Below are 22824 nucleotides of genomic sequence, written 5' to 3' on the forward strand. Positions count from 1 at the left end.
TTTGACATAAATATGAAAGCATGGACTCGTCCTGCTGTATGTTAACGGTTCAGACTACATCACATACTGAAATTAATTACAAAATTAAACATAATGTAGTTATCAGTGAATCGCTGTCGGAAAACCTTGCTCTTTTCACTTAATTAAAAAGCCCAAAGGGAGCACAAGCCAAACTTACAAAGCAGTTAATCTTGAAACTGTGTTTGTTTTTATACATTTCTATCTGAAAATGACAAAGTAAAAGCAGGTGAATATATTCGGTTAAAGAGAAAAACCCGTAAACGCGACCGATAATAAACCACGTGACTTAAGACCAGCATGAGTCCTGCAGTAATTTCCAGATTAATCTGGATCTTTCCACAGAAGCATTTTGTTTGCATATTTAATTGAGCGGCTCTGTTTTGTCTTTATCCCGATGATGTTATGGGAGGGGAAAGCATGTCATGTGGCAGTTTGTGAAGTCATTTGTGTCGGTTTTCTGTAATGACTGGTGATTCCCACACAACACGTGACCACGCTGTGTCGAAAACGTCAGGGGCCGCTGTCCAGAACCCAGCGCGAGCACAGAGGAGGAGGAGGAGACGGCGAGAGTACAATTCGGCAGTTACTTCGGAGTAAACTTACCTCAGGTAAAAAGCTGTAATGTTTTTTAATGAGTATTTTGTGTTTTATTAGTAATTTTCCCCTTTATTAAACACGTATGGATGATGAGCGCCTTTTTCTTTTTTGTTAGCAATCGTCAGCATCTTGCCTATCGCCAACTGTCAGAGGAATAGAAAGCAGTAAATTCCAAAAACACATGCTGTTATTTAGGGTTATTAGTTAATCATTTTGTACCCAGATACCAAAAGGTCTGTGTAACTGCAATTTGGCTTTAAAAGGAGCTCTCGGTGTCCTCAGCTTGGGGGCGAGGCGTGTGGTCAGCGTCCGAAAAACGTAGCTAACCCAGATTGGATTCATCATGGCGAGGCTAGCTCGGTGCTGTCGGGTGTCTGTGGCCCACACGCTCGTAGTTTATCCACGCTCCGACATTAATGGTGGTCTCGGCAGCTTGGGCGTAACATTCGTGAATGCCATGTAGTAGATGGTAGCAGTGTCGCATTTATCAGCGCTGGTGAGGCCTGCAGGGGATGCGCCTAAATACAGGTGCAGCATTAAAAAAAAAAAAAAAGAAAAAGAGACCGCTCGATGCATGCTTTCGTTTTTGGTTTAGAGTCGCTCACCTCATCTAAACATGTCGCGTTGCTCCACTTTTAGTCCGGATTTCTGTTTGAGTTTAGTCTTTCTGACATTTCGGTGTTTTTATCAGTGAGTTTGCGTCGTATTTATGAGTATTTGTGGTGTTTCTCAGTGTGTGACTGAGCAGATATCGCAGTATTCATAGCAGTGGCTTTATTATTTAATCACGAGGATTCAGAAGGTAGAATCCGGACTGAGTCGCATGAAATCGCTATCTTTCTGTGTCATCATAGTTATATATATACAAAATTATGCGTTTAGTATTTACTGGTTGTGCACACCTTGACAAATATTAAGGTGGGTTTTTTTGTTTATGTTTTTTGGAAGAAAGAAACTCTGACTCCTGGCTCCCTCCAGCTTAAACCGTGGGGATATACTGCTGTATCCTAGAGTCGCCTTACACGAACCAAGGCTCTTTTGCTCGTTATGTGAATGTGTAAACCACTGTTCTTGCACATATATGTAACAGGTGTTGAACAAAATATTTCAGAGGGCTGAGCATTAAAAATACAATGTGAAAAAAGGAGAGGCTACAATAAAAACTATGTTATCCTGATATGGGCGGCTAGATTTGGCCTAGACTTTGAGATATGTGCTCTAAAACTGTGAAACTATGACTGTGTTATATTACTCATGTCCTGTTTCTAACCTCCATGAATAATTCACACACCTTTAAAATATACCCAGTTTGGTAAAGAAGCGACATCTTCGGTTGTTTTTGTAATTACAAACCTCCAAATAAATTATTGACAGTTTTAGTTGTCAATTCTTCATTTGACAGGGGTATTGATAAAGTACAGAGAAAGACAAAACCATGATCCTGTGATATGTGGAGAAAAATATTGTACAGTTGTAGGTTAACTTGCTTAGTAAGTTAACTTGCTTGAATGTTGAATGTAAAAACTTACAGCCACAAATGGAGAGATGCCAAACTGCGTTTCATTGTTCTGCTAACAGTGACAATAAAGATCTATCTTATCTGTCTTATCTATCTTATCTTATACCTTGATTACTGAATTCTATATGGCTGTAGTGTTTTACTGATGATGATGAAATATTGTAGAGGAGTTGCATTAAACATTTGGAGATGCATAAGATTTGGCCACACAACTAACAGTTCATCTCTCTTGCCAGCACCACCTCCTGAAACTGGCAACCCCGCAGAGAGTGAATATTTGATTTTTAACTCTGAGCTAGTAATAAATAGCTTTCTTGTAGTTGCAGTTTTGCTACAGCACTCTATTGTCTAAGTTACATTAATTTTGTGAGCTTAAAAACTCAGTATCTCATTATTATGTTGTTACAATATTAACTTTCACACGGCAATGAGAGCGTATTACGTCAAATGAGAAAAACGGCTGAAATATGTAACTCTTAATATAGAACTATGAGAACAAAATAAATATCATTATAATGATGTAATTTTTCTACTTTCAGAAGAAACTGAGTAGATTTTTTTTTATGCCACAGTGGTGGCAGTCTGTTGCTATTCTGTGCTAACCTACCTACCTAAAGTGTATCCATCTGCCACAAGGCAAGGTGTCTGCAGGCTTGACAAAGTCAAAGCTGCTGCTGACATGGTATGTCACGATGACAGTATCATACTGCTGCCCTGGCTGGCTGGTAGGAAGCAACTCAGTGTAGGCTTCTCTCAGCCAAGTGGTCCAGTTAGCTGTTCGTTAATAGGACATGAACAGTGTCAGCTGAGGGGTTTGGTTTAAAGCACAGCCGTCTCTGTAGTGGTTTTAAAGCACGTTGGGGTCTTTTTATGTTGCAAAACAGGCTTGCAGCAGAGTTACATGAACACCATGTGACTGTGAAACAGCATTTATTTTGATGATATCACTTAGTCATGCTACAGCGACTAAAAGAAAAGCAAAGGGTTCCTGCTCAGCCAGTTACATCTTTGAGTTGAAAACTAACTCAAACTTTAACTGAAAAGCTTTTGGGTTTTCTGATTTTTAGGAAGTGTTGAACAGTTTTATTGTAGTGTTGTATGCTTTGTTTTTAAATATGTTGGACTTTCAAGTGTAGCACTTCTCATTTGAAGTTGTTGCAGTGCCAGATATTTCACCTCCATACTGGCCCCACTGTTTTGTGCAGCTGTTCCTGTTTTGTCACTTTGTCTTCTTGTGTGGCTCAGGCATGTACGTGATGTTTTGAATGTGGGTTTGTCGATGTATTGTGGTAGCCTAATTGTGTTAACTTGGCTCTCTGTCTAGCCCACTGAGTTCCTCCGTTCAACCTAATTCCACTAGCGATAGCTATCAGCAGAAGCCAGGGATAGCAGCACTGTCTTTATCCACGGCGATGGAGCGTCTGTCCTAAGAGGATTTGAAATCTCTCACGTAATGCTTGTAAAGCTGTACAAACCATGCCTCAAACTCACTCTAAAAAAAAAACCAACTGTGACTATACCAACCTCTTTCCCAGACGGTGAAGTGAAACTGTTGTGGTTACTGGTTGCTGAATTGAACTTTTGAACTTGAGGGTTAATGTGTATTTCTGACAATATTGTCGTGTTTTTTGAACTCTGTGTTGTTACTTTGGATTATAGGAGGTAATCCATTCTACATAGCCACAAACAGAGCAGTGCAGATAAATTCAGAATCAAAAACACAGTGCGAAGTCACGGCTGTTAAATGTAACATGAATATAAAAACAGCTGATGTTTTTTGAATTTATGCAACTGGGAAAGATAAGTTTTACTGAAGTTTTATATAGATAATCATTTACATTAAGCTGTTACAAATTAATAGAAAAAGATCCTGAAGTTTTAGCTTTACTCAAGACAAGCAAGTGAGCAGTCAGCTACAAGGACTTTGAAGCTGCTTTTTTTGTGAAGTTCAAAATTTTCTCTCATGTTCTCAGTTTTTAATGTTCTCTTTAATGATGGACTTCAAAGCCTAACAAGCTCCCTTTTAAACAAAAAACCAAAAAAACCCAGATTAGTTAAAATCAGTAACTGATAAAATGGGGATGTGTATAGCTTTGAAAAGTGTACATGAAGTGTCCGTGAGTTGCACACTCACACTTTTTGTAAACATTGGACGGGGTGGATATCACATGCTTTGGGTGACTCACGTAATTAGTTAAGGCCTCTTTGGTTATAGTTTCACCAGGGCTACTTTAATTGACTAATATTTCTGTCTATACAAGGGGAGGGTAATCTTTTTATGTAAGCTAACATTGACCACATATTGGATTCTTCAAGAAATCTAACAAAAATATGCTACTGGGTGTATACTGCATCCCTCTTATGCAACCATTGTTGTTCGGGGAGGGATTTGACTCCTCAGATAATGATTGTAATCTGTTATGATCTTAATGCAGACTGTCACTGTGAAGCACTGCCAGCTTGTTTGTCTGCAGTGTCTCACTGCACTGTCCTACTGATGGACAGATAGGGATCATGAGGATGCACACTGGAGTCCGGATGCATTTGCCAGAGTGAAATGGAGCAGTGTTGCATAACACTCACCATTAATTCGGTGTGCCCTGAAAAGAGAGGAAGGGGAAAGAGTAAACAACTTTTACTAGATTGATCTGGAAATGAATGGATACTTCCATCCACCTCTGTATTTTTTTTCAGTACTCAGTGTATTTGTACTGTTTACAGTTTTGTACACGTAGTAGGTGTAGTCTAAACACCACAGGCTTCTCTATTATTATAAAGGTAACCTGCAGTCTGCTCCACCATTGCTTCTCATTGTGCATTTTTGTATGCATTTATATTTGGCTGTAAGCAGTGAAGAATATGAAACCCACGCAGAAGTGCCTGTGTGCAGTCCTTCAATAGAGTAGCAGCACATAGCCCAACCTTCTACGTGCCAGTAGTATGCTGACTGAAAAGTGAAACTAAAAGTTGAAAAGTGGGCCTGAACAGCCATCATGTAACAACTAAAACTGTACATATCATCTATTTTCAGTGACTTACTTGGACTGACTTGTATCATTATTTCAATTCTTTTAACTCTTAAGTGTCAGAAAGTAGTGTAAAAACATCTGAACTGATGAGTGTTTAGAGACAGCTTTTTATTCATTTTTAAGGTTGTAGGTTTCAGTCATTGCTGTAATTCTGTGTAGAATTGTAACAGGGCTCCTTCCTGGTTCTAACAGTTTTTGCTGCTCTAAGCTTCTTGTGACAAGCACATTAGTTTATTAAAAAATGTCAGCTAGCTACTACTGCTGGGATGTAATATTTTCACAGTCTGTGCATGCTTATGCTGATGTTAAACACTTCTAAAAAAATGCCTTAGCCGTGCAAATCTATCAGAGTAAAATTCATCGATTTAAACATCCAGGAGGTCACATCCTATCCGGTTGTTCAGTGATGACGTGACGAATCCTACTTCCGGGTCTAAAGTAGTCTGCGTTTAATATGGCTTTTGTGTTGTTAACATGTTTAATGTTATGTATTTTCTTCTATTTGATCTCAAAAAGCTCCTAAAACAGTCAGTGATCCCTGTTGACCTCCCTCGGCTTTTATTACCACTAATCATTTATTTAAGCTCAGTCTTTAAAACCTTAGGATGTAACTACAGCCCAGCCTATGCAGCAGTATATGAATGACTAACCTCGTATTGTGGATGGATTATCTCAGTTGTTCTCCTGGCTGAAGTTTGGTCCTTTTACAGCATCCTGCCATGCGATTACATTTGTTCCTGACCACCGAGAACACTCACGGTAACTTTTATCGAGTGGAAAAAAAGTTAGCTTGTTTATATTATGCTAACATAGCTGTGTCGCTAGCGGTCACCTAGCACATCATTATATACCAGCTAGCCCAACTTCAGTAACCCTACAAACGTCACTGCTGTTTAGTTTTCTGTCTTCATTTATGCTGGAAGTGATAGCAGAGCTGTACGTTTTAATTTGTTTCCAAAACCCCGCAGTCAGGACATGCTATATTGTATTTAGATAGAAGCTAGCGAGCTAACTCCCTGCTAACCTCTAACTCCGTTAAATGTCATAAATTCCGTTTTCATGGATGCCTGGATGTTAAACTCAATTCTTACACCTGGTAGAGCAGAACGCTGATCATTTTATTAAAGATGAAAGACTTTAGACAGTTTTTCAACTCTCAGTAATGCCACAGTGATCGTTTGATATATGGACCTGCAGCGGAGTTTAGACCCAGACACGGCTAGTGATGTCAGACTGAACAACCGGATTGAAGAGCTTCTTACATCACACCACATGGTTTGTTTTTTTTCTGACTTTCAAAAGGAGAAAAAGAGCCATGGAAATGCTAAATGGAGAAACTAGTCCAATAGCTCCCAGGAAAAGAAATAGAATTGGAAAAACTGTATTCCTAATTTGATTTTTTTTAATCCATTTACGTTAAAAGATTTTGAAAATACTATTTAATTTTTTATTTTTTTGAACCTGAAAATGTTTTTACTGACTTTTTTGTAAATCCCTTTTGTATTTGAACTATTTATTAATGGATTAGTAGTTTGAAAAATGTATTTATAAATACTCTTTTTATTGTCCATTAAATATTCAAATAATGCATTACTTGAATGTCTAAATAAATAGAATACATTAACAGTTAATTTGCTACTTAATTTACTAATTAATATTTTATTGCACAATTTAGATATCCATTCATTCATGAAAAGATTTATGTCAATGTGTATGACTCCTGGTCCTCCATAACCCAGTTGTAGCTTTGTAAGAATAGAGCTATAGTCCTAACAGAGGGTGATTTTCTTCTGTTGTATACACAACCACAGTGTCACCCTAAAAATAAACCCGATGCAGTATTTCCAGAAAAGGACATTGTATCTGAAGCTGGCTATCTCCTGCTGTTTACTACATGTGTGGCCGAAGGCAAATGTGGAGGATATCTCATCTTGATTCTCATTGATTGGATGTGTAAAATGGTTTAAGTGATGCAAGGATAAGATCCAATGATGGAAGAAATATTCATTTCTAAGCAGTGGCATTTAAATGTCATGCACTTGATTTAAAAAAAGGTTTCCTCTCTCTAATCTCCTCTAGAAGCCTCCACTCTCCTTGTTTGCTTAAGGTCAAATTAACAGATTAGAAAGTAATTTATTATGGGGAAGAGAGAACGTTTTCCCAATTTAAGGAGAGGACATGAGGCAAATGTTAACATAATGAATAGCACCCCAGGTGTTCTTTTGAAGTCAGCAATTGACTCAGTGGCTTTTTGGCTCCCTGCCCTTTGAGCAAGTTCTCCTCTGGGGACTTCAGGCCTTATTATGAAACCTGCACAGCACATTTGGAAGATGGCGACTGCTTGCCTTGTGCACCTCTCTGCGGAGTAATTTTGTTTTCTGTTGTGGAGCTCTGTGCTTTTAGATGCCTTGTTAGCATTATAGATTACAGATTACAGGATATAAACCTGTTGACCCAAGTTGTGCGGGGAGCCCAGGTGGGAGGAGGGTCACTGCAGTAATGGCCAATATGTCAGGTTGCCTCCTGAAGCAGATTAATAATACATACAGTTACCAAGGCGGCGCCTGCATCCATGGAAACACTTTCAGCACCAGTGTGTGAGCAATGTTTGTACTGTAGTTTCTTTTCCTTTTTCCTCTCACGTCCATGACAGCTTTAAGTAGATATCAGGGTAACCGGTCATTCTTCTGAAAGTTTTCGCTCAGATCGGATTTATTGACAAAACCTCATACATCTGTAGTAGCAAAGATTCATCTGTTGTTTGTGTAAATAAAATAAAAACTCCTTTATTTTACCTACTTCAGATGTCTTGGTAACAATAATACACTATCCCTTTAAGAGTAGTAGTGGGGCTACTCAAACAATGTTAGTGTACTGTCATTATCTGGCTAAATATGTGTATTGTCAAATTGTCTTTCTAGGGTCTGCGGTCTTTGCCACCAACTTGTGTAACATTGTGACATATTCCTGTTTTTGTTCCTCTATGTTGGTTTGTACTTCTGTATACTTAGGACTATCAGACACTCCTCCCCTTATCTTTCTTCACAGAGGAGTGTGTTGCAAGTGTCTTGTCTAGTGTTCAGACAGTAACCTTTGGCCATTTTTTTCCTGACATTAACTCATACTGCACTACAGTGGTTCACACTGAAATACCACAGTCTGAGGTCGTACCCTTTGGTCTCTTCCACCTCTGCTCTGCTTCAGTGGCACAAACAGCCTTAACAGAAGACATGTGCTTGTCACCACACCTATATATAAACTTAGCCTGGCTTTTAATACTGTGATTTTATTTACCTTTATGATTTACAAAGTGCTCTGACAGAGGCAAAGAGTAGATTTAAACAGACTGAAACATTAAATTCAAACAAATGTACAGCTGAAAGAAAAAGAAGTTCACCCTATAGACATGAGGTTACTGAGTGTGCAACACCTGCTTCAAACACCCTTGTGTACTTAGTGGTTGGACCACACCCAGCTCACTTAGAGACCAGCTACACACCTGTGAAGCTGTGAGTGCCTCTTTCACAGTTACAACTAGAGCAGGGCGATATGACCAAAAATATTTATCACGATATACATTTGAAAATTTGCGATAACGATATAACTGACGATATAATTGACACTAGACAAAATACTTTACAACTCCTCAACTTTATTAGTGCAAAAAAAACAAAAAACATCAATGTATTTTCAATTAAACAAGCAGCTTTTTAAGTGCATTAAAGTTATATAAAAAATTAAGTGCAAATGCAAATTCCTCGCTGACAGTTTAACCAAAAGGCATTTCCAGTGGAAATTGGCCGACATATCCTCAGCATAACCATGTATAATATCCACAAAACTTAAAAAGAGGTTATACACACACAATACGGTAATATTATGTTGAAGCACAGTACGTATCACTCCGCGAGGCTCCTGCCTACGATAGCTGTAAAGCTCCAACAATCCATCAAGCGGTGCGGCTTCGTAGCTTAGCAAAGTCGTACTGAAACATTTGACAGATTTTCGAGCGCCGTGTACCACATAAAGTCGTTTCGAGGTCAGTAAACACAACCAGAATTCATACATAAGGCACACGGGATTATAAGGGGCACTGTCGATTTTCAGAAAAATCAAAGAATTGATTTTAAGTGTGCCGTATTTTCCAAAAAACACAGTAATAACGACGGCCCGCTAGCATGCTCTACCAAAAATAGTGCTTTGTTGTGTATCTGACGGATGAAAGCCAAACCAGTTTCACACCACTGAAGTTGCAGCATTTTTACAAACCAGTTCTCGTTCATCCGTTTCATTCAACAATCCACTTTCGCTCTTCTCATTCTGCGTCGCCGCCATGTGCGCATGTAAACAAAGGCACTGCGCATGCGCGTTTTACCCATATTCTATCGCGATATTTCATTTTCTTATCGTTGCCCAACATTACACCGGTATTACTGTGAACGGTATGATATAGCCCAGCCCTAGTTACAACAACATAAAACAGTATGTTTGTAGTATTTACCACTGATGTAACTGTCTCAAGAACTAGATCTTCATGTGATGGCACCCAGAGGCAGACATTCAGCTGCCTCAATGATGCAAGCTAACACTAATTCTAGGCCTGCTCTTGCTCCGGGTAATGATAAAATAGCTGACTTTTTGCTTGTGAAACAAAACTTGAACATCCTGTTGGTCTGCCTAGTGCCTTTGCCTTTCCCTTTGTTGAATTTGTTTACTCGCCTCTCTCCTTTTAATCAAGCAGATGCGGTGTTTGTGTCTTTGCCAGTTTGGCTGAGATGTTGGTGTTATATTATGTGCTTTTATTCTGTACATATTTGTAAGTAGCTACATTATATTTTTGCTTTTCTGCTTTTCAGAGATTGTTGAAGCAGAGTGAGCTTTTCTCTACATCATGTCCCAGGACAAGAGTAGGTACCCCATAATGGGTGAGACCAACCCACTTCATAATGATGTCTATGGACCCCCTCAGCTAGGGTTCGGTGTACCCCCCCCAAACTACAGCCAAGCCCCAGGGGGGCCCTACCCACCTGCAGCCGGATATGGGCAGCCCGGATACGGACAGCCTGGCTTTCCCCAGGCAGGCCCAGGCTTCGCTCCCGGTCCCTACCCTCAGATGCCCTATCCACAGGGACCGTACCCTCAGGGGCCATATCAGCAAGGACCTGCACAGCCAGGCTTTCCTGGAGACCCCATGGGTGAGTGGTTATACTAAAGATCATTAGAAAACTAATAGTGTGTCTGTGTAAAGAGCTCTTAATGAGCAATAAGAGTCAAAAAGTCCACAGATCTAAATATTCACTCTTCTCGTACTTTGCTAACAAAATGACACATGACAGTCAAAATGTGCTAAAACATCATGTGTTCTTCCCTTTTTAATCCCAAATTATCATGCTCTAATGTTTTCGTAGCACCACCTGTAGGTAGCCCTGGTTATCATGGTGACGGGCCTCCATCTTATTACGACAACGATGAGTTCACCAACTCCGGATTCGAGGACAAGAACATCCGACAAGCCTTCATCAGAAAAGTAGGTTCCTCTGTTTCTACCAGATGAATATAGAACATAACTGACGTGAACACACAATCCAACCAAAACAAGATCCCTAATCAAAGTAATTTAATTCCTCCTTATTTCCAGGTCTTCATGGTTCTCACTGTGCAGCTGCTGATCACTTTCTCCTTCGTTGCTGTCTTCACCTTTGTCGATGAAGCCAAGTTATTTGTGCGTAAGAATACGTGGACGTACTACGTGTCCTACGCAGTCTTCTTCGTGTCTTTGATTGTCCTCAGCTGCTGTGGTGACTTCCGCCGCAAGCACCCCTGGAATTTGGTTGCTCTGGTGAGAACTTTTCCAAACTCCTTCCACTCCTTTAACAGCTTAGACAGTTGTGAAAGGAATGCTATGTATACATTCCATTCTGCAGCTGTATTTTTGGCTAGCTGCAGGCCTTGATTTCTGGAAATGGACTGCTTGCTGCTGAGCTTTTCAAATGTATTTTTAAGACCCATTAAGTAAGTGCCATCATATAGCTGATACTGCCAAAACTGGACATCTCACATCAAATTAATCTAGATGAATTAAACATCAAAACAGGCCAGATGGAAATCACACAAGGTTGTCCTGTTAAGATTGATTTTATAGTAATAATAAGAGGTGACCTATCTCACACACAAAGCTGAATGTTTCTTTGTAAACAGTTTTATAAGTAATTTGTCTGTTTTCTTTCGTACAGTCCATCCTGACGTTGAGTCTCTCCTACATGGTGGGTATGATCGCTAGCTTCTATGACACAGACAGCGTCATCATGGCTGTGGGCATCACCGCGGTGGTCTGTTTCACCGTCGTCCTCTTCTCGCTACAGGTCAGCACGCGCAGACAGCTGCTTCTGTAAATGCGTTTGAGTGTCCATAAAAGCATCCAAACATCATTCTCTTAAGAGATCATTTGTTTGTTTTTGTTCGCACTGTGGTGTTTTACCCAGTCAATAACAAGCAAATACTCAGACTGTGTATAAAAGCTCCTTCAGAATTACATTTCTTTAACCGTAGAGTGCCGTGTCTCCCATTTTTAAACGTCTTGCTTTTAATTTTCTTCTGTTCTATTTTCTTTTTCTTTCACAGAGCAAGTATGACTTTACTTCCTGTCGGGGCGTGCTGTTCGTGTGTCTGATCGTGCTGTTGCTCTTCTCCATCCTGTGCATCTTCATCCGCCACAAGATCCTGCACATTGTCTATGCCTCACTGGGAGCGCTACTCTTCACTTGCGTAAGTGCCGCACATATATCTCGCCTTCTATGTACAAAAAAAAAAGAAAAACAAATACTTATGAGTTTGAAGGATTGTTACGCATCCAAGTGGTTTATCTGTCAGCTTTTTGCATTTCTTGACAGTGCCCTGCTAAATGGTGAGAAATATTTGGCTTGCAAGGGTTACAAAGTAAACTTTTACAAAACTGAGGTCACTTTTAAATATACATGACAGTATTAACTAAAGCAAAACGATATACCTTACATTATCATGTTCAGTGTGCAAATGGCAGTTTAAGGCAGCATACACTGATGAGGCATAACATAATGACCATAGACAGGCGAAATGAGTAACACCAACTAACTCTTCATCATGGCACCTGTTATTGGGTGGGATATATTAGGGAACAAGGGAATGTTAATCTCTTCAAAGTTGATGCATTAAAAGCAGGAAAAATCAGCAATTGTAAGGATCTGACCAAGTTTGACAAGGAACAAATTGTGATGGCTAGACTGCTGTTTCACAGCATCTCCAAAGCTGCAGCTCTTGTGACGTGTTCCCGGTCCACAGTGGTCACTGTATTAAAAACAGTCCAATGAAGAAACTGTGTTGATCCAGTGACAGGGTCATTGTTGTACATGTGGAACAAAGCTTGGCTCGTGTGGTTCGATCCCACAGACGAGCTACTGTAACTCAAACAGCTGAAAAAGTTGATGCTGGTTCTGACAGAAAGGTGTCAGAATACACAGAGCATCGCAGTTTGTTGCATATAGGGCTACATAGCCACTGATCAGTCAGGGCGCACATGCATCAGAACGGCCCTGGTCTGATGAATCGTGTTTTCTTTGACCTCGTGTGGATGGCCGGGTGGATGTGCGCTACTTACCTGGCAGGTGGAGGCGATGTGATGCCTTGGGCAATGTTCTGCTGAGAACCCTTGGGTGTGGATGTTACTTTGATACATAACACCTTCCTCTGCAATGTTGCAGACCATTGACACCCTTTCATGGAAACGGTATTCCCTGATGGTGGGGGCCTCTTTTGGCACAATAATGTACCCTGCCACAAAACAAAAATGGTTTAGCAAAAGTTTGAGGAGAACAACAACGAGTTTGACTTGACTTCCAAATTGCCCAGATCTCAATCCAATCAAGCATGTGTGGGATGTGAGGCCCCACCTCACAGGATCTGTTGCTAACATCTTGGTGCCAGATATCACCACACAAAGGGGTTCAATATAATATTAGGCAGATGGTCACAATGCAATGCCTTATCAGTGTATGGTATACAAAGTGTACTAATTCCATCTTTTGTCTGTGCAGTTTTTGGCTGTTGATACTCAGCTTCTCCTGGGAAACAAGAAGCTGGCCCTGAGTCCAGAGGAATACATTTTTGCCGCACTTAACCTCTACACTGACATCATCAACATTTTCCTCTACATCCTGGCAATCGTGGGACGCTCCCGCGAGTGAGGCAGCACCTAGAGGAGAACAGCTGGGAGATGGGGAACGCCTCCCTTTATTTTGAAATGTTGCTAAAATGCCCCTTCTCGTTGACTTCATTACTTTATTTGATCCCCTTTTGTTTCCTCTCCCATCACACAGAGTTCTATTTTTAAGAGGTAGTAGGTGCTGAGGAGATGATGCAGCTGGTCTTGACAGTCAGCTGAGAGGGGCACTATTTATTTAGTGGAATAAAAATATTGCAATTAATGACAGAGCATAATCATCTGTCCTCACCTTTGACCATTGTGCTTGCTCTAACTGTCCTCTGCTTCTATTAACACAGAAGGCTATGTCTATACCTACACCTCGACTTCTCGTATGGCAGAATTAAACATGCAGGCTCTGCTGCAGAAGTTGAATAGAAAAAGAGCAGGAATGATTATGCCGACACACAGATGAAACCAGCTTTGCCTAAAGAGAAGTTAGTGTTAGGAATGCCATCTTCCTTCGACTGTCTGTTTTCACAAACTTTGTCTCTCCCTTTCAGCCTGCTGGTGTAAAGTAACTCTGCATGGCAAACTGGAAACACAACTAAAGACGTGGTATGGTTATCTACAGCTATAAGAGGAATGCCTCTAGCTTGCTTGTCACAGCTGTAAATAGTTGATGTGTTTTACTGTATATGATGCCAGTATCCCCCCTACCTCTGAAAGATGTGCTGGAGTAATTTATATGGATGTGTCCAGCAACGAGTAAAAGCTGTTTTGAAAATGGTAAATGTTTTGAATGGCATAAGAATGAAGCTTGTTGTTGGATGTGTAACATAAATGAACATAAATTATTGTATTATTACAGAATATCTTTTCAAAATGAGGATTTTTCTTTTTTGTTGTTCTAAAACCTGAAATGTTCTCTTAATTTTCCCGTTTCTTTAATTTACTCCTTTTTTGGGGGGGGGGGGGTCATTAATGTGAATTAAAAATTACTCTTTGTATGGGTTTCTTTGTCATAACTAATATTATTTTTGGTTTTGCAGTTTTTGTCCATGTTTAAAAACTAATGTAGACAGGTACTGGGCTTTAAAGACATGAAACTTTGAACTTGTGGTAGATACTGGGGTTTCTTTGAATTTGGTGCAAGGTTTAGAGGAAACTTGGAGACTGTAACGTCATCACACAATAGCATTTTGAAACCATTACTTACTGACTGCAGGTTTTTTTTGTTTTTGTTTTTTTTTAAAGTGAAACTCACAGAATAAATCTTAACGCACTGGAAGCCAAAATACATGCAATGACATTGAAGTTGAATGAAACAATATTTTTATTCTCTAACTTGTTTTGATTTTTTTCACCCCTTGCATGACCCTTTCCTCGTCTGCATGTGTGAAAAATGTACACAGTACAGCTGTTCTTGTTTTGGGGACACATTGGTGTATTGAACCCCAATTAGACTATTTTTAAAATTCCTGTGTTTGTATTCAACTAACATGTCTGTATATAGAGCTCCTTAGTGGTGTGTGTATAGGTAAAGTAAGTTTTGGGCTTTGTAGGTCTGTTCGCATTGTATATTTGCATCAAATCAAACTTGAACTAAACCCCCCTACACAGCTGTTTGGCTTTTCATTAAAATGGATACAGTGATTAACAGGTTTGAGCTCTGTGTGTTGATTTTTGTGTTTCAGTTGTGATAAAATGATCACGTAAAGGAAATACAAAATTCTGGGCCTTATTAATAACACTTCTGTTTTAAATAAAAAAACAAAGCACAGCCAGTGCAGTAGGTTGGCTCTGTGGAAGACTGGTTCTGCCACTAAAGGGAGGAAAATATAAACAAATTTGATTTGCCTTTTGGAAGTAAAAACATTTTGTTATATTAAAATTTCAGTGTTGGTATCACAAAGTCTTTACAAATTAGAGCTGAGCCTTAGTACTGGAAATGGTGAGAAAATGAAAACATTTTTGAGTAATCAAATTTTACTGAAATGGTCTTTCTTTTTTTTCTTTCTGTTTTTTCTTTTTTTTTACCCTTTCGTTTAGTCAGTGAATTTATTAAATCCATTTTTCAGTGGTGGAAAGGAGCTTCCATATTGCTCTGGTTAACTTCACTCAAAAAATTGATGAATAAAAACCTTTGTGCTACCCTGACATCCTAGAAACATCACATTTCAGGACATTTTTTTAGTATTTCAGCAAAAATTAAAATAATAAAATTTTTTTTAAAAAAATAAGTATTATGTACATAATAATGATAACATATTATAATCACCCTTTTAATGGTCTTCTTGGTCAGTTTATTTACACAGTTGCATTGGGGGGGTATTGAAAAAATTCCAACAGTCATAATTGAATACATTATTTTAAACATGAATTATGCACTCGGACACGAACATGTCTTGCTCCTGCTTTATGCTAATTAAAAACATTTATAGTGAAACTGTAATTACCAGGTAAAGCACATACCACCCTGTTTTTCAGCTATGATTTATTTATTGTAATATTAAGTTGTTTTACGCTATAAATAAGCAAAAGGGCTAAATATCATGCAGTGCTGTGCACGCGCCCGTCAGTACTGCGGCTCGTGCTGCCGCCCCACCTATGAGAGCGGAGCAAGGAGGAGAAACTTCGCGCGTCAGTTAAGCTGTCAGTTGCTCTTGTGGTCAGTTAAAGAAAACAAGGTGGTGTCAGGATAGAGATGAGTGATTTCGAAGGTAAAGCGATGTACATTAAGCTGGAGAGAGAAATTTACACTGATCTAAAAAATAACCTGGAAAAAAAAAGCTAAACAACCGTTGGTTTCATATTTGCCAAAGGTTTTAAAGTAAATGTTCAGTATTTTACCCCTTAAGTATAACCTCTTTGTGAAATATTCTACCATCATCTTAATTTAAACATTAAAGCCTCTCATATTAGCCTAAATAAGTCTTTATTTAGGTTAGCAAAAAAACTAAGCTAGCGTTTCCACTTGGCTACCTATCGGGCAGGTGTTCAAGCTAGCCAGAAAACCTTACCTGCTTAAATTTAACCTCAGGTTAAAGATGATTTATAAAAGTAACTATTTATTTATTTTGTACTTATTACCAGATTATAACCAGAGTAAGTAAGAATATTATAGAAAGGTAAAGTTATTACAAGTTTACATGACTCTAACGTTTCACTTTATTACGTGACAGGGTTCAGCATCGAGAACATGATTAATGTGAAACCGCTGAGAGGAGGTAAACCAGCTGACGTTTCACTGCACACTGATAAACTTCAAAACCTCGAGCCTGATACGGTTCCGTGCGCTTCAGGTGGACAAATGCACGAGCCAAAGGTTGAACAGCTGATCGGAAAACTCGGGAGGCTTAAACAGGGTAATGTATGATTGATCTGTTCTATCAGATGTTTTTTCAATAGCTGCTAAATGTATTACTTACAGTTTTTGCCCGTTGCTTGAACACCATGAACCCATGCCTAGACTAAAGTAACACAAGTTGAAGCTTTTGTTACCATACCTCAAACACATGTACCCCTACCTTAAACAAAAGCGCTGCTTTGCACCCCAGTTCCAATTATGCAACACACCTACTCCTTTATGCAACACACATGGTCCTGCATGCTACACTCCATTTCATACATAAGACACTTCGCTCACAAAATGAAATTTCAGGGTGCCATTCGGAAAACACATGTATCCAAAATACAAAACACATCGGGTAATTGCAACCACTCAAATACACACCTGAAGGCACTTACTTGCAAAACCGAACACCAATTAGCCAACTACAAAAAGCCCTCAGCGTAGCCATTTCAAGAACTTTGCAAGCATGGATGGAGGGAGAGCAAGAGGAAGAGGAAGAGGTAGAGGAGGAAGAGGAGGAGGAGGCCGAAGAGGCCATGCACGGACCCATATTTCTGATGAAATAAGAGCAACTTTGGTGGACCATGTCATCAACCATGGCCTGACTATGAGGGAAGCTGGGCAGAGAGTCCACCCACATCTAAGCCGCTTCACAGTGGCATCTGTAATACGAACATTCCGACTAGAAAACAGGTATGTCTTCACCTCCATACCTTCTGCTCTACTCAGATGGTTTTATAACACTGTTCTACAGTATATCACATTACCATATCAAGTGTACGGGGTGCTAATGCTCCTTTTGCAGCCAAAGTGGCTGATTCCTTATATTGAAGTACAGTGTTGTACAGTGGATGACACAGTACATACAGTAAAGTACTGTAAGAAAAATAAGCAAACCGATGACAATATCAAATTCAAATTTCAAATTCAAATTTTATTTGTCACGTGCACAGTCATACACAGTACGATATATAGTGAAATGCTTGGACAACTGCTCGTGACCTAAAGAAAACAAAAAAGGAAAGGCTATGAATAAGATAGGAAATAAATATGAAAAATTAAAAAGGGTAAATTTAACTAGGAAGGAATAAAATATAAATTAAGGTTAAAAATGAAATAACTGTACAACACAAATTAGAATGAAGGGTAAATTTAACTGGGAAGAATAAGATAAAATATATAAATTAAAGTTGAAAATAAAATAACTGTACAACAAAATACACAATACACAATATAGAACTATATAAGAATGTATGAAGAAATCTAAATATAAATAAATATATACACAATAACAGCAGCTGTACAAGTATTAACTGGAAATGAAGAATATAGTGACCAGTGTTGTGCAAAAACAATGTCCAGAAAGTCCAGTGTGTGTGTAAGAACCATATGTGTGGGTCAGTACTGTGTGGTGGTGTGATTGAGAGACCGTATCGCCTGCGGGAAGAAGCTCCTCCTCAGTCTCTCTGTGTTGGTCTTCAGGGAGCGGAATCGCTTTCCTGACCTCAACAGAGAGAACAGTCTGTTGTTGGGATGGTTTCTCAACAAATTAGCATATTTCTCCAGAATGACTCGAAGACCTTCTGGGGGAGGACGGCAACGCCTGTTCACACAACAGCAGGAACTTGCCGTTGTGGACCTAGTGAGGGCAGACAATGCCATCCGTCTCCACCAGCTACGACGGAAAATACTTGCAGACAGGCGAGTGTTCAGCAACATAGACCATGTGAGCATCACCACCATCAGACGCATCTTGGGTAAACACAGCATCACCATGAAGCAGCTCTACAGAGTCCCATTCGAGAGGAACAGTGACAGGGTCAAAGGACTTCGAGCTGAATATGTACGGGTACGTGTAACTGTCCCTTACATTTACAATAGAGTATTGGTGAAGTCCAGTAGCAGCTGAATATGTACCATATCAGTACCACATGGATCTATTCTGAGAGCTACACAGGTACCTGTGTGATGGGGTGAGGGTGCTGAATGTGTAGCACTGTAGTACAGTGATATGTTCCCCTTTTTTTCAGAGAATCTTGGCCATGGATGGAGCTGCACAGCCTCATGAATACATTTTCATTGATGAAGCTGGATTCGACCTGAGCAAAACAAGACGACGGGGTCGTAATGTAATTGGCCAAAGGGCAATTGTGCACGTCCCAGGGCAGCGCGGGGGAAACATCACATTATGTGCCGCCATATGCCTTCGAGGGCTTCTGCACCATCATGCAATACTAGGTCCATACAATAGCCAACACATACTCACATTTCTAGATGCTCTCCATGATATAGTTGTACAGAACAGACCAGATCAGCCCAGGTTTGTGGTGATATGGGATAATGTCAGTTTCCATCGGGCTGCTCTGGTCCAGGCCTGGTTCTCCAACCACAATCAATTTGAAGTGGTATACTTGCCCCCTTACTCACCATTTTTGAACCCTATAGAGGAATTTTTTTCGGCTTGGAGATGGCGAGTATATGACCGCCAACCACATGCCCGCATGCCTCTTCTGCAGGCAATGGAACAGGCCTGCGGCGACATTCAGGTGACAGCAATCCATGGATGGTTTCGACATGCAAGAGGATATTTTCCCCGGTGCCTAGCGGGAGAGGACATTGCTTGCGATGTTGATGAGGTCCTGTGGCCAGACCCCAACAGACGGCGGGATCCATGAGCCCACTTATGCACAATTGTCATGGTTTTTTGTGTTTACAGTATAGTGTTTTTTCTATTGCAGTATTATTGTGTTGTTGTTGTTTTTTTTGCTTTATCTGAATTCATGGTACTGCAATGTACAATATTGAGTAGGTCTATTTGCGTTTTTGGTTGTTTGAAAATGTGTCTCCTGTAAATGTGCCTTCTGAATAAACAATGGAAATCAAGGACTGCAGTGTTTTATATAAAGAAGACTAGTGTGTTCCCCCTGATCTGTCAGTGTTTGCATATGATGCAAGTATGTGTCATTTTGTCAACAGAGTTACATTTTGACAAAGGAATGTCAGGTTTTGACAGCAGAGTTTAGGTTTTGGGAGTAGAGTTTCAATTTGGCACAGATGTGAATGGTATATTTCCCAGTGTTGTGTCATGTGTACTTGTGTGTACAGTTTTGGCACAGAGAGCGGAGTTTTGCAAAATGTGTTCAAGCAGTGGGCAAAAACTGTAACAGGACGGCAGATATATAACGTTTACGGTAAGACTGTTCAGACTCAATAGCGACATCTGCCGGTGATCCTTTTCTCCCCGGTTTTTTCAGACGAGTTTTGGGGAGACGAACAATGTTTCGCCTATAATAATAATGATGATACTACTACTACTACTAATAATAATAATAATAATAAAAATGATAAACGACTCTGGGTTTTATCGGAAGCCTTGTGGGCCTGGTTTTGCTGTGTTTGCAGTAAATTTGGCTTAATCGAAGGATTCGTGTAAAGCAAACGAACTCGTTGTCGTGTCTTTCCGTCTCGTGTTGACCTGCGATAGCGACGCGCATGCGTGTCGTTATACAAAGGCCTGTAGATAACTAATAAATCCGCCGTTGGCGTCATTTTTATCTGTCGAATAATGAGCTTATTCACTTGATCTGTAGGAGCACTAAGCATGTAACTAAGTACATGTGTTTAGTACAAACCAGTCCGTCTGTCAGCTCATAATGTGTCTCTATCCAAATGGGAGGTAGTCACAAGTTCCGCTTCCGGTAGCAAGCCCCGTATAATTTTCCTTATATTAGACAAAAATCGCGATAGCATGCGAATTTGTGACATTTTCATGTTTTCTCAAGTGATGAGACACGCGTACAACGTGAAAAACACGTTAACAACTTTTTTACGGAGGGATAGAAACGTTATTTATGCGCACCAATGAGAGCGCAGTATATAGCGATATGCTAATGAACACGCGCTCCCTGTTTACTTTAACAGAAATATTATAGAATATAGCTCAATTTCTTTACAAATTTACATAACATCCGTGCTGTTTATAGCACTATAGGCAGAATGTAAGTGCTAAATATTTACACAGAAATTTAAAACCGTGAGTAAAACATGCATATGCGTTGTTGATAATGTCTCTGTGAACTATGGTTGGGTATCGTCAGTGAGGTATATCCTTACCTGTTACTCCATTTATGGAGTTGCAGAAAATGATGAATGGAGAGCTATGAGATATGATTAGTATCTCCCTCTTTTGGGGAACAGCAACACCCCTTAAGAGCCATTCTGATTAACTTGTGAAATGTAATTGTAATATTTTGCAAAGTTTATCCTGTCTTTGTATTATTTGTTGGAAACCTATGTAATGTTGTTGTGCTGTGTCTAAGGCATTGTTCTCAATTTAAGGTAAAAGAGCCCTGGAAGAAGAAATTGAGAAGACAAAGTCAGTCAGTGACTCACTGGAGAAGGAGCTGGAAAACTGTAAGACACGAAGTTAATGATCTTCACACAGTCTTTACTAAACCAGCAACTGAGATACTGTCCTTGATTCACAGTACAAACTAAAGTCTTCCAACTGGAGGCAATCCACAAAGAAAAGGAAGGTATGCAAGTGCTAGTGGCAAACAGTTGTACACGTATAGTTCATCATTTATAAGTGTACAGGCATTAAATGTGAGCCCACTGATGAACATAGTTGCTCGTCTGTTTCTTCAGAGGTGTGCAATAAGCTGCAGTTTCAGTGTGAAGAGTCTGAGCAGGACGCTGCCAGGTGAGCTCCGTGCTGAAAGTTTGAAGAGATTTACTGGATCTGCTCAGTCATAAGGAGCATTCTTTGCTGAACCATCAATGGGCTTCATTTGTGTTTTTTGATGTTGAACACTAGATGGCAGTAATCTGTCTTTTTTAGCATCCTGGATACTTTTTTTATTTTATTTTTATTTTATTTGGGGTTGAATCTTTATATAGTTAGATAATGTTGTACAGCCCGATACTGCTGTCTTAGCTTTTGCTTCTTCTTTCAATTGTGTTTAATTGCCCACAATCTGCCCATTTATTCAATTAAATACCTGAAAAGGATGCACCTTCCCACATTCAGTCAGTGTAAACAGGTAGTCAGAGATATAATGGTTTTTTATTTAAGATTAGAATCTGCTTTTTATTACATTTATTGTTTGAAAATCTTTTATTAGTTTTAATCTTTTTAAGTTTTATTGTATTTTGTGTTTATATCTGTGTGTGTGTTTCAGACATTTACAACTGAATAAGAAAAGTGAGGAGCTGCTGGAGCAGTATAGATATGAAATCCAGGATGTCAAGCTTAAACACCGAAAACTGCGGTACTGTTTAATAGTGCAAAGACTCGTTTTCTGTGAAAAACCTCTGGCTGTTGTTACACATTTAGAAACTCATGTTTCTGCAGGATGAGATTTGAAAACCAGCTTCATCAACTGATAGACCAGCACAAGAATCTGCACTATGTCTTTGTAAGTGTTTGTGCTAAATTCTCTCCACAACTCTTGTGAGAAGATTCAAATGTGACTTTATTATTATATTATTATTATGACTTTACTCAGACTCCAGAGAGACTCCCAGATGAATTAAAGAGTGTTGAGAATACAAAGAGCCAGCTGTTGGCAGCTGGTAAGCATCTCCGCACACTCTTCTCTCAGCACAAATGTTGTATGTGTGTGAATACAGCGTTTGTTTTCACTTTCCAGCACTGTCACTGAATTTCTTCTGTGTTTTGACAGAAAAGCTAAAGCTCACTCAGCTGCACAACCTCGATGAGGAGCTGGAAAAGATGAAGAACCAGAAGCAGGCTCAGGAAGCAGCTGCAGAGACTCAGGAGTAAATTTGCTCTGATTTAAAGAATCAGAGGTATATGCTGTGATTACACATCTGTCTTGTCAGCTTCATCAGCCGGAATTGTGCAAACTAAGTGATTATTTATACCCCTGACATCCAGCTGAGATATCTGACCACAGAATTCTGGGTATTTCTGATGTTTTTTCTCATATCATATAATATATTTGCTGTACGGATAAATTCTGGTTGATCTCTTAGTGTTTTTCACATAGAGACATGCTATATACTGTCATCTGTTTGATACTAGGTTATTTATTGTGTTCATATATTTAAAAACTATAAAGCCTGTTTGAATTGTTGTAACATTGTTTTCATCACTCTGAAATCC

General features: G+C 39.5%; 3 protein-coding genes and 1 non-coding gene across 4 annotated transcripts; all 4 read left to right on the forward strand.

Moving 5' to 3' along the window:
• Window positions 1-470: 470 nt before the first annotated feature.
• On the forward strand, window positions 471-15004 carry grinaa (glutamate receptor, ionotropic, N-methyl D-aspartate-associated protein 1a (glutamate binding)). The gene is made up of 7 exons (XM_085261831.1): window positions 471-629; window positions 10023-10361; window positions 10575-10693; window positions 10805-11005; window positions 11400-11528; window positions 11788-11931; window positions 13236-15004. Exons 2-7 carry the CDS (start codon window positions 10058-10060, stop codon window positions 13383-13385), a joined length of 1047 nt encoding a protein of 348 aa, XP_085117957.1. The 5' UTR covers window positions 471-629; window positions 10023-10057; the 3' UTR covers window positions 13386-15004.
• Window positions 15005-15907: 903 nt separating this feature from the next.
• LOC146549330 (synaptonemal complex central element protein 1) lies at window positions 15908-22799 on the forward strand. The gene is made up of 9 exons (XM_085261577.1): window positions 15908-16065; window positions 16528-16710; window positions 21036-21110; window positions 21185-21232; window positions 21345-21399; window positions 21878-21967; window positions 22051-22114; window positions 22205-22271; window positions 22382-22799. The coding sequence occupies exons 1-9, from the start codon at window positions 16050-16052 to the stop codon at window positions 22480-22482; spliced, it is 699 nt and encodes a 232-aa protein (XP_085117703.1). The 5' UTR covers window positions 15908-16049; the 3' UTR covers window positions 22483-22799.
• LOC146549331 (uncharacterized) lies at window positions 16722-19851 on the forward strand. Its single transcript, XM_085261576.1, has 2 exons — window positions 16722-18546; window positions 18728-19851. Exons 1-2 carry the CDS (start codon window positions 18265-18267, stop codon window positions 19370-19372), a joined length of 927 nt encoding a protein of 308 aa, XP_085117702.1. The 5' UTR covers window positions 16722-18264; the 3' UTR covers window positions 19373-19851.
• Window positions 20788-20920, forward strand: LOC146549332 (U8 small nucleolar RNA). The gene has a single exon (XR_014890578.1). It is a non-coding gene; the product is annotated as a U8 small nucleolar RNA (small nucleolar RNA).
• Window positions 22800-22824: the final 25 nt, after the last annotated feature.

Source organism: Mchenga conophoros, linkage group LG22 (genome assembly GCF_057382185.1).
Source record: "Mchenga conophoros isolate Kocher_MC1m ecotype Shallow Benthic linkage group LG22, M_conophoros_male_GT1.1, whole genome shotgun sequence".
Taxonomy (NCBI): domain Eukaryota; kingdom Metazoa; phylum Chordata; class Actinopteri; order Cichliformes; family Cichlidae; genus Mchenga; species Mchenga conophoros.